We start from the raw sequence: 15,328 nt of genomic DNA, 5'->3' as shown, positions 1-15,328 counted from the left end.
ATTTTCTTTTTCCCTTCCGGGAATCATATTCCCTAATTTAGAAAATTGCATTTTCAAAGTTCATTCTTGAAACAAACCAAACCAAATCTGAAACCAAAAGCAAGCAAGTAGGGATGTACCTGATATAGAATAACAGTAAGTCCCAACGTAGGTGTTCATGCCCAAAGAAGTGACCAGAACCCGCATCCATTGAAGATGACATGGCTTATGGTGAGGCAGGGTCAACAAAGTGGTTCTTCAGCAAGAATCAAGCAAGGGGCTGGTGAGCACGACTTTAGATTGTTTCTTTTAGCAACAAACAATATTAAGAACTATTCTTGATTAGATCCAAAGGTGGAAATCGAATTAGAGGAGAATTCTGTAGATTGCTAAGTACATGAAACTGGTGAATTCGCCCCCTATTTATAGCCTTCTTTAGATCAGCTTTCTAATTCAATTAGGAAAGAGTTTCTTGATTCAAATCTGATATTTGGATCTAAACTCTTAAATGGATAAGACTTATCTTATCATTTAGCTAATCCTAATCAGATTATAAACCAGAATTCGCCCATTTTTAATTAACTCACTTAAGCCTAGTTCGAAATGGGCTTCAGGCCTATTTAGTCGCATAGCTCACTTTCCCTTTAAATGCTAGCTAGCTTGGCTCTCTTTGTATGACATGGGACTATAGCATTTATCTACACAGTATCCACATGGGTTCAGCCCAGCCTTTGTTACAGGGCCTGGCCAAATTCACTGTAAAATACAATAAACCCTTAAGTCCATCAGTATGGACTCTTAATAAGCCTAACATTTACACTAAATAGTCCTTGGATCCAGCTACCTTATGAAGGCCCAAGGACCGTGGGCAGATGCAAAAATAGCCCATCAAGTATAATCCTCAATGGTCTTTCACTTAACCTCTTAGCTCATAATGATCAAACACTACCCGACAAGATAGAACATCTCCCTCGGCTGTAAGGTACAGTGTTACACTCTCTACTCAAATGGATCCTGAGAATTAAAACATTTTACAAACATTTTGTGAAACCATAATATATATGTATATGTCTATATAAATATATTTTGCAAAACAAAACTCAACACTTTGAAATCAATTGTTGGTAGTTTAGGTTTCCATTAGAGAGAGTGCATTCCCCGATCATTCACTTTGTCCGACAAAGGGGCTGATCATGTCACTATGATCACCCACCCAGGTGAATTCTCGGATTGCCCCAACACACCCAAGTTTTGACCCGGTTAAGAATCTCACTGATTGGCATATCAAAGACAGTCCAATCTGACACCTAGTGTAGTACTATAATCGAGTCTAGGGGTCAGGTGTAACATTCCAATTTTGCCCATCTGTCTCCAAGGTCTAGTGCAATACTGGAATTTGGTCCGTTTCAAGGTTTCAAGAAAACCCACACTGCATGTGCTTTGAGTCTTACCCTGGCAGCTGAAGCAAGCCACCCCAACCTTCTTAGCAGCACATCAGTGTTAGCCTTGGTAGGATAAATCTCCCCAAATCTACCCAATGGCTATAAAGATTCTAAACTAACACGAGTCTGATAAATGTTCAATTTAAGGGTATTACACAGAAACATACCAAAATAACATTAATCAATTATACACTTTATTCGTTTATAATAAATATCAATAAGTACATCAATCTAATTGAAGCTAAAGGCATAACTATTTAACAGAAATCTCGATTGCAATAGACTATAGCATTCACCATTCAGGCTTCAAAAGAGCTTAGAGTAAATATAAAATTAGTCCATGTATTATTAGGACTCTCAGAAAAGTTTCATAGGGCTTGTCCTATAGTGTTCTGATTCAATTGGAAATTCCCAATATACTAATGTGATCTTATGCTAACAATTGCCTTAAGAAAGTCTCAATACAAGAAATGGAGTTTTTAGTAGTTCCTTAATTGCAATATAATCATGCTCAAATCCTATTTGATAGTAATTAGTCTAGATAGTGACTATATGTGGTGTTCCGTCTTGACAATATAGTGTTGAAGGACCAATTAAAACATGTCAAACAGGCTTAAAGAAAACACCGAGAAAAATCAAAGACACCTCTACTTACACCAATGAACAAACAAAATAGCTCTTATGCCCAATTCAAAATTAATTTTTTCTACCACTAAAAACCTTGACTTCGAGTCAGACATTGTTGGGAATGCCTTATTATCCATCGGGCGTCCAAAACCCCACGAAATCAAAGCCAAAATTGATTTCATGTAATGCAACTCGTGAGTCCCCATGTTATCATCATGAAACCCTAGCTGAGCGAAGGACAAGTTACAAGATTAATGTCTCTCTCCTATTAAAGGGACCCAAATCAGCCAAATAAATAACGAGACATGCTAGAATCAAGGTTCAAAGTATCAATATGTATCAATCGATACGTATCGTGCCAATGGCTTCCCGATACGCCCCTATAGAGGGTGTATCGGGGTTCTGACCGGTTCAAGGGGTGGTGGAGCCCTAAACCGGCCCCCCTGAACCAGTTTTGAAAAAAACATAAAGCACACTATCGATATCATCCGACATGCCCCTATCGGCATATCGGGCGTATCGATATGAACCTCGGCTAGAATGTCCATCCAAGAGACTTCCCATTTATTTTTTATTTCATTATACAACCCAAAAACAGGCAATACAGGATTTAAATCAACCCCAAATACTTGATCCTCATCCATTAACACTTCCAAGTTCCAAGCTTTGACTCATTTCTAAATAGCACAAAGCCCTCTCATTTCCAAGCCTACTTCAGCTTCTGAAAGCAAAACAAGTACTGACCAACCAAGGTTGCAAAACGTTCTTGTTCTCCCATTTTACCACCAACAACATACCACATCAAAAAAGTTCTATCAAAATTTTATGATTACCGTCCAGTTCATACTTGTGTGCCATGATGTATGTAAATGTTTTCAAGGACAACTATACCGAGATTCCATTATCTCTTCGTGAAAATGGAGGGAAACGTTTCAGAAAAGATTAATCTGAGCATTGGCTCATAACATGATTTTGCCTCAAGTTCATTTCCCTTTTCCAAGGTTTCTTTGTTCTATGTGAAATCTAATAATCCAAATTATCCAAATTGCATTCTAATGTATTGAAGAATTTTGCAGCAACCATGAAGCAAATCTTGGGTTTCTTCGTCTCTTGGTGGGTGTTTGCCAATTTCAAGTACAACAACCGCAACTCCCACGGTCTCGCATGTTCAACGATCAGAAATATAAATGTTTTAATCAAATAGTACAGCAGGTTCCCACCTAGGCACCTGTGTCAACGACCACCTTTCTGCATCTTGAACCTAGAAACCGGTTTTGTAGGTCGTGAACAAGTTGACTGTGGAAAGGCAGACACCATTAGGGGATGTAGGTAGTGAGTAAACTATACATCACCATAAGATGAACGGAACTACCTGAGATGAAGTCACTGTCTGCTCAGCAGGCTTTGTTTGTGAATTATAAGCGTGCTCTATAATGGAGCCCGTAAAAGCCTACATATGACAGAAACACATGTAAAAGTCTATGTGATCAAGTGGATATTTTCAATCATATGACGAAAGGTAAATAGTAAGGTACAGAAGAATCATGCCTTGGAACTATCAAAGCTTGTTTTAGAACCAGAGAGTGAAGAAGTATCTCCAGACACCTGCCAGACAAAAAGCAGTAAGTAGCAGATGTCCTGATATTAGTGTCATATGAATTACACCAAGGAGAAGACCAAGACTGGAAAGGAAGATAAGGCATGCCTTTTTATAATTAGCAGTCACTTCAGGATGACCAATAACTGTATCCTTAAAACCCTGCAAAACAGATAAATTTCATTGCCACACAGTTCTAAATAATAACTCAGCTACCAATGTTAGGTTTTATAAAGGCTCCTAACAAATATCATCCTTGAGCAAGTTTGCCTGTTTTTACGACTGTACTAAAACATCAATATCAATGGGAAGCTAACTACTTATTTTCAAGACAACAAAATTTACATATCGGAAAAAGAAAAAAAGGCCAAGAATGACATGGACTGCATGGCAATAGATGAATACCTCAATTGTAGAGACAGATGCTGCATGAATCTTCTCCTTTGATACAGATAATGGCTTCCCAAAAGCCTCATACTTCTCCATATTATATGCTGAACTTCTCAAATTCAAAGATTCATTTAGATACAGACATACAAATAAGTTCAGTGATAAAAAGTTGATGACATGGTCACTCTAGGAGCTTATTAAAAAAACATGATCACTCTGGGAGAGCAAGTAGTCAATACTTGTCCTCCATTTTATTAACAGTTTACTTAAAATAGCCTTGTGATGCAAACAATGGAATGAATAAAAGAATTACTGAGTCATTTGAGATTGTCTACATTTCCTAACTTTTTCTCCTATACTAACCAATCACAATGTGGCAGATTTTCCATTATATGCATGGAAAGACCCCGCACATGCGAGATCAACCAAGCTTGAACAGAGTAATTGGTTAATACAGGAAAATTTGTAGGAAATCCAGACTCAATTGAGATACATTAAGAGATTTAGTACCTAGTATATTGCCACTCATGCTGCTTGCACAATGACAAGTAATGAGTTCAATAACATAACACAACTTTTTTGGGTTATAACACGACTACAAAAGGCTCTAAATGGGAAAAAAAAAGTGTACAGATAATATATCATTACTTACAAAATACACAGTATCATTAAAGGTGCATACAGGTCTTTGTCAAAAAGAGATGTGTCCATGTCTCTCTCTCTCTATATATATATCATAGCCATCTCTCCATTTCATAGAGAGAACAAACAGAATAAATCGCAACAGAGAAGAGTAACATTACCAAAAATAAGTCCAGAATTATCATAACAATAAATATCCCAAAATAAAGAAAATTCTTCCCTGACACATCATCACTGCAAATATGCAAAATGGTATATGTGGCTGATGTTATACCACTGCATCCAATGAACGTAAAACTAATACTGTAAGGGATTGTTATATGCCTTCCTTGCCATGGTTGAAAGAATACTATGTTACTTGAAGGAAACTCTTGGTAAGGGATTGTTATATGCCTCTCATGGTCATCTAAGGATTGAAGACCATATTAGTGCTGATTGGGCTGGATCTCTTGATGACAAAATCTAATTCTGAGTATTACACTTTGTTGGTAGGAAAAATCGATCCATAGAGGAGAAAGAAACAATCGATTGTAGCAAGATCAAGTCTAGAAATTGAGTATAGAACAATGGCTCATGGTGTCCCTAAATTACTGTGACTGAACTCTTCTAACAAAGTTGGGAGTTGCCTTTGATTGTCCCATGAAGTTGTTTTATGACAACCAAGCCACTATTAATACTACAAACAACCCTATTCAACATGATTGCACAAAGCATATAGAAGCCAACAAGCATTTTTCTGTGAAACAGTGATTAGTAGAGATATGTTTGTCTACCTTTTGTGAAATCAAGTGACCAGCTAGCTAATCGTTTGCCAAAGGGATTGCCTCAATTGAAGTTGGAAGAGAATCTTTCCAAGCTAGGCATGAATAATATTTTTGTAGCTTAAGGGGCGGGTATCATTGTCTAATAACTTCTGATACTAAAGGTGGCCCACTTTTTATATGTTTTGTTTGATCATGTTAAACTAAATTGCGAGCTACGTTGATAGTCACTTGGCTGTTACAGTACAGATTCATGGGCCTCTCAAATTGCATGCCACTCTGTCAACAAGTTCTTCAACCATAGCAGTTCAAAAACACCATGGTCCATAGCCCTATCTTCAAGCTGCTTCTTAATGAGACAATATTTCCTTTAACAAATGTACAATAACCAAAATAGAGCGTCTGTCATCTCTAGATCCAACTTAGTTGACATTAGTAGAGCGTCTGTCATCTCAAGTAAACCATTAAAAATAGTTATGTCAACCAGAAAACTAAGAGAGAATACAGAGGAAGTAAGAGAAGGAAGAAATAGAAGAGGAAAATAGGGTAAAGCAAAACAGGAGAGTTCAGTCAACTCTATCAGCTGCCTAGATTTAGATGCCGTTTGGCAAGTCTTTTGAAAGATCTTCCGGAAGATCTGACAGCCAGAGGACAGTGTGAGCTTTTACATAAAGATCTTGGCAGCCCACAGACCATTTGGTTAGAGGTGGGTCTTTTCACACGTCTTTCCGTGCGAAGACAAGACTTGAGAAGGCCAAAAAGGCGAGAAGCTCCATTTCTAGCTTCCCGAAATAAGCTCAAATCAAGCTTCTCACGTCTTTTCGGGGCATGGTCTTTCAGCGGAAAGCTCTTCCTCCAACCAAACGGAGGAAGACAAAAATGCAAGCTACCGGACTTCCAAAAATCCAATAGCCCGTGCAGAAAGATGCACCAAACAAGGTCTTATTTTATTATATACCCATTTTATAAAAGTAAAAGCACTGAACTACTAACACCCATATTAACACTCTCCCTCAAACTAGAGCATAAATGTCATAAATCTCCAGCTTGATACAAATGTAACCCACCCTCGTGAAGACATCAACCAATTGATCTTCTGACTTGACATATGGAGCAACCATATCACCATTTGCTACTTTCTCCCTTACAAATGGCAGTCCACATCTATGTGTTTAGTCCCTTCATGAAATTTCATGAAAGACTGGATTTTAAGATGTGTAGCAGCTTGGTTGTCACAAAATAATTGAATACACTTAAAAACAGGCACTCCAATCTCTTGAAGAAGATGCTTTAACCAAAACAACTTGCAAGTGGCCCTATACTCAGCCTCAGCACTATTTCTAGCAACCACTACTTACTTTTCCATGGAAGAAGATATCCACCAAAAAGGTATAATACCTGTAGTTAACTTCCTATCCATTGAGGACCCTGCTCAATCTGCATTTAAGTATCCTTCCAGTGATATGTCTTCCCCTTTACAAGCTGGACTTAGAGAAAGCCTATGATTTAGTTGATTGGACTTTTCTGATTGAGATCATGAGACATTATGGGTTTGGAGAGAGCTGAAGAAAATGGATTTGGGGGTGTTTGAGAACTTGCCAATATTCAGTATTAGTAAAAGGCACAGTTGTAGACTGCTTTCTAGCTGAACAAGGACTAAGACAAGGAGATCCTCTTTCCCCTTTTCTCATCACACTAATAGTGGATGTTCTGAGTAGAATCCTGTTGAGGGCAGATTTGAGAGGGCTAGTCAGAGACTAGAGAGTGGAAAGAGAAGGGGTACCAATTACCCATCTGTAATTTGCGGATGACACTATTCTCTTTTGTGAAGGAGAGAACTTGGATTGGGTAAGGAATTTGAAACTCACGGAGCAGTTGTTTGAAAGATTGTCAAACTTAAGGATAAACTTTGAAAAAAGCTACCTAGCTGGGATAAACATGCAGGATGGGGAGATGGCAGAGTGTGTGCAAGCATTCTAGGCTGTAGTGTTGTGTCCTGGCCCCTAACATATTTGGGGTTACCTCTTGGAGCAAATCCAAAAGAAGAAGATTTTTGGAATCCAGTGCTAGAAAAATTCTCTAGGAAGTTGGCTAGTTGGAAGAAGGATATTTGTCTCTAGGTGGCAGAACAACTTTGATTAAAGCAACACTAGATAACTTACCTGTCTACTATAGTTCAGTCTTCAAAATTCCAGTGAGTGTGAGCAAGAAATTGGAGGTGACAATGAGGGATTTCTTGTGGAAGCCAAGGGAGGAAAAGAGAGATCATAGAAGAAGCTGGGCTTGCAGGGGATAAGAATGCAAGGGGCTTGGGATTAGGGAAAGTATAAAAAAGGAATGTGGCATTGTTAGGAAAGTGGCTTTGGAGACTGCTTCAAGATGGGGATAAATTGTGGACAAAGGTGGTAGTAAGTATTCATGGGCTCTTGGATAATGGACGTGATGCTGCTGTGCTGCCTAGGGCAAACCGACCCCCACCTTGGAAAGCCATTAATGCAATCTTACCTCTCTTCCTTCCTTCCATCTAATACAACCCTTGTAATGGTAATAATATTAAATTCTGGTAACACATCTGGCTGGGAAACTCTCCTTTAAAGGACCAATTTCCCTCTCCTGTTGCCCTCTCAAGCTTTAAAAATGAGCCAGTTTCTAAGTTCCTTGTCCAATCTCCACCTTCACTCAATTGGGTTAAATGGGACTTGGGTTTCCGGAGGGGTATCCAAGACTCAGACCTTCAATGTCTTCTTAGCCTCTTACAGTTATTGAAAGGAGTTTTCATTGAACCTCCAAGGCCTGATAGCCGAGTTTGGACTTGTACCCCATCAAGGTCCTTCTCATGTGCCTCCTTTAAAACTCTTCTACAACCATCCTATAGTGGTATGCCTCCTTTTCTGGCGTAAGAGGTGTGCAAAGCTGTTCCACCTAGGGTTGCTTCCTTTTGTTGGGAAGTGGCTCATGGAAAGATCAATACTCTTGACCTACTCCAAAGAAAGAGGCCAAATTGGTGTTTATCCCCTCATTGATGTGTATTTTGTAAGGCCAATGGTGAGAGTTGCCTCCACCGTTTCATCTCTTGTTCTTCGTTACTTCTATTTGGGATTGATGCTTTTCTCTTTTTGGGTGCAGGTGGAATCCTCCGGTGGATGTTCAAAGCCTATTTGACAAAACTACCTTTGGATGGACAACAAAGAGAGGGGAGGTTAATGTGGAACTGCATTAGAGCTGCCATTCTTTGGACTGTTTGGGAAGAAAGAAATGCAAGGATCTTCTCAGAGAAAGAAAGGAACACAAGTGATATCTTTGAAACAATCAAGGTTAAAGTGGTGCATTGGCTGAAATCTTTGACAGCCTTCTCTCATGTGTCAACAAATGATCTAATAAGAAGTTGTAAGTAAGTAGCAAATTCTACAGCCCATAAGACAATTATCAATCACACTTGGTCACCTGGACCTTCGGGTATTGGAGGTATTTTTAGAGATGAGGAGGGTAAATTCATCGCTATGTTCTCCGGACCAGTTAGAGAATGAAACTCCCCGAAAGCAAGTGTTAGTAGTAATGGAAGGCATTCAAAAGGCAAAGCAAATGAACATTCAAAAACTATTTGTGGAAGGAGACTCCAAATTGATTGGTGATTAGCTGGTTACAAGATGTGGGAGGGGGGGGGGGGGGGCGGGTCAGTGGCTTTTCAACAATGAAAGGAAGAAGATCAGGTTATCTCTCACAGTCTGACTGTATTTAATGTATTATACCATCCTTTATCTTGATTAATAAAATGTTGAGTTATTGATCAAAAAATAACAGTTCATGGCCTAGAGCATCCTTTAAATACCTTATCACACTAACAACACCATCCCAGTTAGTAGTCGTAAGATTCTGCATGAACTGATTCAAACAGTCCTACACAAAGGAAATATTAGGTGTGGTAATGGACACAATGATGAAGTAAATTATTTTTCCAACCAGTGATTAGTTGGCTTTCTATCCTTGAGGAACTTGTCCAATTTGCTTTTGAGGATCCTTCCAATGACAAACCCTGGACAACCACCCCAAAAACAAAACAAACCAGCCCCTTCATCATCTTAGAGTTACAATTTAAAACTAAAAAGCAAACCATTAATCAACCCTGCTCATTTTAGCTTTACGATTGAGCCTAAAACAGTAGTCTTCCATGTACACCTTGCTTGACCAAAAGCATCCGCCAAAGAAATTGTTGATCTTTGTACACAACATATTATTAGCTGTGTTCCTCATCAGCCACCTGAATTGCTTGATATCATTTCTGTAGAACCACATCTCATGACCCACTTGTTCAACCATTTTATCATTATTTTTAAATCCCCTTCAATTACAAGTTTCTCCACCCCCATTTTTATTGGAGTCTCCAATAAAAATGGTGGACTTCTTACAATCAATTTTTTTTATCCATGGAATAAGAGAGAGAAGGTAGTGATGTACCAGGGTAGCAGTTTTGTAGTCTGTGATGGGAAGAAAGAAATGGGAGACTATTCAAAGATAAGATCCAAGACAGATGCAATCATTGGAAGCATCACTATGAAAACCATTAATTGGATCAATGAAGTGGGGTTTTTTAAAGACTAGACCACTAATGAGATCATCTGTTGTTGGCATTAGTAGGCTAACTCCACAGTTTTCGAGTATGCAGCCATCTCCCAATGGAAACCACCATCAGCCCAATGGCTCAAACTTTGATTGATGTAGCAGAACCCAGTCATCAAGAATCATGACGGAAAAATTATTGCTCTATTCTTTGGACGAACAGGTTTTGGGAACTCAACAAAGACAAGGCACTAATGGTGTTACAAGGGCTAAGGTTGGCGAAGGATCTGAACTATACAAACTTGCAAATCTAAGGGGACTCCAAAGTGGTAGTGGATTGGCTACAGAATGAGGGTAAGGTTCCTTAGCAGTAATAGAAACTTAATGACACGATAAAGGAACTTACAAGAAAGGGAAGAATTGTTATGGCCTGGACCCAGATTGACTAATAAGTGAGGAAATGCATTGGCAAAACAAGGGGTAAATAGAGAGAACTGATTTTTGTAGGCAGAAGGAAATTCCTGATGTACACTGATTCTGTTTTAGCCATCCCAACCTCTGGAATGTAGCCAATTGTACTTTTTTTATAACTAGCCAATTGTACTATTATTTTCTAATTCTGATTTAACAAAATTTGTTGTTCAATATAAAAAAATAAAAAAAATAAAAAACATGAAGGGAAAATCTATGATGTGGAAAAGATATGGTATGGGAAGAGTTTTGACCAATCAAAACCCACCCACGAATTTTGATAAATAACACCTAATTGGCTACCATGTTTATGATTCCAGTTGACTGGTCAGAAGTTTTTCAGATATCATATCTTTTCTATATCATAGTCGAACCCAAACATGAAACCATTTAGGGGTGCTCACAGTTCGGTTAACCAAACTGTAGGCTCTTTTTTGAAACCAAACTGGTCCCACCAGTTTTTGCAGTTCCCATAATCGATACCACCAGTTCGGTTCTTTTCAGTTTTCTATAATTATAATATATATTATAAATAAATATATATGTATAATATATTTATAATATGTTATATATTATAAATAGATAATTATAAATATATACATAATGCATATATACTTATATATAATATATAGATAATACATATTATATTTAAAAAATATATACAATATACATAAAACAAATATACCATTTGATTTTATTAACTGCCAATTTTTTTCTAAATTAACCAAAAATCTAACCAACCGATTTTTCAAAAATACCAAACTGATCAGTTATGTTAACTGCACTTATGGTTTGGTTTTCTCAGTTCGGTTTGGTCCTTCAATTTTTCAGTTTTTTATGATCACCCCTAAAAACTTATGGTCTCTCTCTAAATGTCATACAGACCAAACCATACTAGACAAGCCCATCAAAAATTGACAAATAACATCAATCAATTCAGGAAATCAAAACAACAATTTTCTTGATTTTGCACTAATATCAAAATTTTCATCCAATCTCTTTGAAACATGTATTAAAAATCATCTTAAATCAAGCCCTTACCAAAACAAATCTCATCCTTCTCTAGGTACTGTCTAACCATATGGCATGGTGACAATACCCATCAACAATGATAACATCAACAGCTAAATAGTGTCACTTAGTTGAGTATGCTCTACTCTAAGAACACAATAAAATCAATATTAAATTTAAGATAAGTTTAAAATGATGAGAAGACAATAGAATAGAGAGAAGATATGGGAAGGAAAAGAAGAGGGGAATGATAGAAGGCATAGTGAACCAGTCTTGGATTACAAGGCTAATCTATTAGCTTATATAATAATAATGTGTAAAACCAACATAAAATCCCCAACACTTCTATGTTATTACATAAGGTTTGAAATAAGCTCAAATAACTAAAAATATGTCTTACAGAAGTTGTGCAGTGCATGTACAAAGAACGATTGTTCATACAAGAAATAGGCCCTAGAAACTAAGGAGTTGAACCAGAAAGAACTTCAAGCACTACATACAAATACTCTAGATAACTTCAGCAATAATATATGATTGGCATTTAGTAAATGGCACCTATGCAATAAACCTATAACTTCCTGATTAAAGAAGGAAACAGAAATTTTTAGAAACTAAAAGTACAAAAACCAACACCAAAATATGCCTTTTAAAATTCCTTTTCAACATTTCTAATACTTGATTACTTCCATGACATAAGAAACACAGAGTCAGAAACTAAAACGAATGTTGAAATCTACAAGATCAGTATTTAAGAGATCTGAAAACAAAGTGATTTTTACAAGCTAAGAAAATAAGATGGTGAGATTATGGCAGATAGCACAGACTAAATTTCAATCCATGCCTTATCCCAACTATACAGGGTCGGTGTTGAGGGCCCGGGAATAGGATCTCGTCACGGGTCGGCCCACGGGGAAAACCTCCTGTTTTCCCTTGTTCCTTCCTGCTCGTGATGAACCTATCTTGGCACCTTCGGTGATTTGTCCAAGAGATCACCAACTCTCCTAACTCACTCTTGACTGAATAATTTTGATATCTCATTCAATAATGGGGTCTCCGTAAATAGGAGATTACAAGAGTCCTAATCAAAGGGAGTCTCCTTGCTGAATAGGGAGACTTCCAGTTTTATCTTGCTAAGGATAAGATAAGCTAATCCTAATCTGATAAGCTACTAACAAGATAAGATAAGCTAAGCTAATCCTAATCTGATAAGCTATTAACAAGATAAGATAAGAGATAAGAACAATAAGATAAGAACAAGCAAAATGAGCTAATCTAATCTAGATAAGGCTGCTGTTGCCGAACTGGGTAGGATGAGCATCACTGAATCCTTGCTGCTGCTGGCGGTGGGCGCGGGGCCTATTGCTGCCGGCGGCGATGGTACGTCTTCCCGAGGAAGGCGTCCATAACATTACTCCCCTCCTGGACTACGAGCTTGTCCTCAAGCTCGAAAGCTGGATATGTGGCTTGGAACTCTGCCAATGGGATCCATGTGGCTTCTGTTGGTGGTAGATCACACCATTCCACCAAGACTTCAAGGATTCCACGATTAAAATGAGAGCGGGTGACAGTTTTAGGCTGGGGGACCAGTTTGCCATCTTTCAAGGGTGGCAGGGAGGGAACTTGGTTCGGGGGAACACCCGTAAATGGTTTCAGCAAGGAGATGTGGAAGACATCATGAATTCGGCTAGTCTCTAGCAATTCCAGCTGGTAGACCACACTGCCAATCCGTCGCAGAACCTTGTAGGGCCCATAGTACTTAGGGGCCAGCTTCGGGGCAGCCTTGTGGCACAAGGAGCGCTGCCGATAGGGCTGGAGCATCAACCAAACAAATTGTCCTGGATCAAACGACAGTTCCCGGTGGTGCTTATCATAGTGGAGCTTCATGCGGAGCTGGGCCTGCTGTAAGCGAATGCGGACGTCGGCGAGGAGGGCGTCACGGTCCTGTAAGGAGTGATCGATTGCGTCCAAGCGAGTAGATCCAGGCTCGTAGGACAGCAAGCGGGGAGGATCCCTGCCGTAAACGACGCAAAAGGGAGTCATGCCGAGGGAGGAATGGTAGGCTGTGTTGTAGCAGTACTCGGCCCAAGGAAGCCATTCCAACCACCGTCGAGGTTGATCGCCTACGAAACAGCGGAGATACATCTCGATAGTGCGGTTAACCACTTCTGTCTGACCGTCGGTTTGTGGCCGGTAAGCTGATGAGTAGGCCAGGGTGGTGTCGTGTGGTCGAAATAACTCTTTCCAGAAGGCACTAGTGAAGACCGGGTCTCTATCGCTGACGATGGATTCCGGCAACCCATGTAAGCGAAAGATATGTGTAAAGAAGGCGAGGGAAACCGAAGTGGCACTGTACGGGTGTGATAGAGGAATGAAGTGCGCGTATTTAGAGAAGCGGTCGACTACCACAAAGAGAACTGATTTGCCCCCTACCTTGGGAAGTCCCTCAATGAAGTCCATGGAGATGTCGGCCCAGATCTGCGATGGGATGGAAAGGGGCTGAAGGAGGCCTGCCGGGTGTAGGTTTTCCCATTTGTGCTGTTGGCATGTGGAGCAATTCTGGACAAAATCTCGAATAGAAGTCTTCATACCTCGCCAATGGAAATCAGTCCGGACGCGGTATAGTGTTTTTTGAATGCCCTCGTGGGTGGAGCTATGGATGCTGGTGATGATGGTGGGAATCAACGGGCAGTCTGCTGGAAGATGGACTCGTCCCTTATACAGTACCAACCTGTCGTGAAGTGACCAATCGGGGTCGGCCGTGCCGGTCTGGATCTTCTGCAGTAAGAGCGACCATTCTGGGGACTGTGGTGCTGCCTTCTTAATGTTGTCAAACAGAGAGATCCGAGGTTGGGAAATGCTACATAGAACCATCACGTCTTCTTCTCGCCTAGACAAGGCATCAGCTGCGCGATTAGAGGATCCTGCTTTATATTCCACCCGGAAGTCAAACCCGAGCAATTTGCTAACCCAATGCTGCTGAGGGGAAGTGGTGAGACGCTGCTCTAACAGGTATTTGAGGCTGTAATGATCAGTTTTGACGATGAACGACCGCCCCCACAAATACGGCCTCCAGTGCTGGATGGCTCGGGCAAGGCCGATTAGTTCGCACTCATAGGCTGGAAGGTTCAGATGCCGGACAGCCAATCTGCGGCTGAAGAAGGCGGTCGGGTGCCCTTGCTGCTGTAGTACGGCCCCGATACCCACTCCGGAAGCATCGCACTCGACTGTAAATTCGAGGGCGAAATTAGGTAATTGCAGGACAGGGGTTGAAGACAGTGCATTTCGCAGTGACAGAAAAGCTTCATCAGCTGCGTCGTCCCACCGGAAGGAGTTTCTCTTCAACAGGTTGGTTAACGGGGCTGCCAACACTCCATAGTTCTGTACAAATTTGCGGTAGTAACCCGTTAAACCGAGGAACCCACGTAACCCGTTAACCGAGGAACTATCAACTGTTACACCCTGCCCATGGATGATGTGGCCGAGGTAAAGAACCTGTCACTCCCCGAAGGAGCACTTGGACCGTTTCAGGAATAAGCTGTGTTGGCATAGGAGTACGAAAATGGTCCTCAGATGGTGGACATGCTCTACCCATGATTTGCTGTAAACGAGGATATCATCAAAGAAAACTAAAACAAATTTGCGCAGATGGGGCTGGAATACCTCGTTCATTAGTGACTGAAATGTAGATGGTGCATTGGAGAGTCCGAATGGCATGACTAAAAATCCGAAGTGGCCATGGTGGGTGCGAAAAGCAGTTTTCTTCACGTCACCGGGAGCCATGCGAACTTGGAAATATCCGGACCTGAGGTCCAACTTAGAGAAATACTGGGCACCATGCAACTCGTCCAACA

General features: G+C 40.1%; 1 protein-coding gene across 4 annotated transcripts in view; it reads right to left on the bottom strand.

Annotated features, from left to right (window-relative positions):
• Positions 1–2,920: 2,920 nt before the first annotated feature.
• The window catches only part of LOC148846041 (Prefoldin chaperone subunit family protein), a 30,013-nt gene continuing 17,605 nt past the window's right edge, over positions 2,921–15,328 (bottom strand). For all 4 annotated transcript variants that reach the window (XM_088953808.1, XM_088953807.1, XM_088953809.1 and 1 more), the window contains 5 exons: positions 4,051–4,139; positions 3,754–3,807; positions 3,597–3,653; positions 3,421–3,498; positions 2,921–3,344 (listed from right to left, as the gene is read on the bottom strand). In XM_088953808.1, coding sequence (XP_088809934.1) covers positions 3,282–3,344; positions 3,421–3,498; positions 3,597–3,653; positions 3,754–3,807; positions 4,051–4,139 — 341 coding nt within the window. In that variant the 3' untranslated portion in view covers positions 2,921–3,281. The remainder of the gene's footprint in view (positions 3,345–3,420; positions 3,499–3,596; positions 3,654–3,753; positions 3,808–4,050; positions 4,140–15,328) is intronic.

This window comes from Nelumbo lutea, chromosome 7 (assembly GCF_056320005.1).
Source record: "Nelumbo lutea isolate HS-2025 chromosome 7, American lotus-T2T, whole genome shotgun sequence".
Classification (NCBI taxonomy): domain Eukaryota; kingdom Viridiplantae; phylum Streptophyta; class Magnoliopsida; order Proteales; family Nelumbonaceae; genus Nelumbo; species Nelumbo lutea.
Note: the sequence above shows the minus strand (reverse complement) of the source record. Positions and strands in the feature narration are given on the sequence as shown.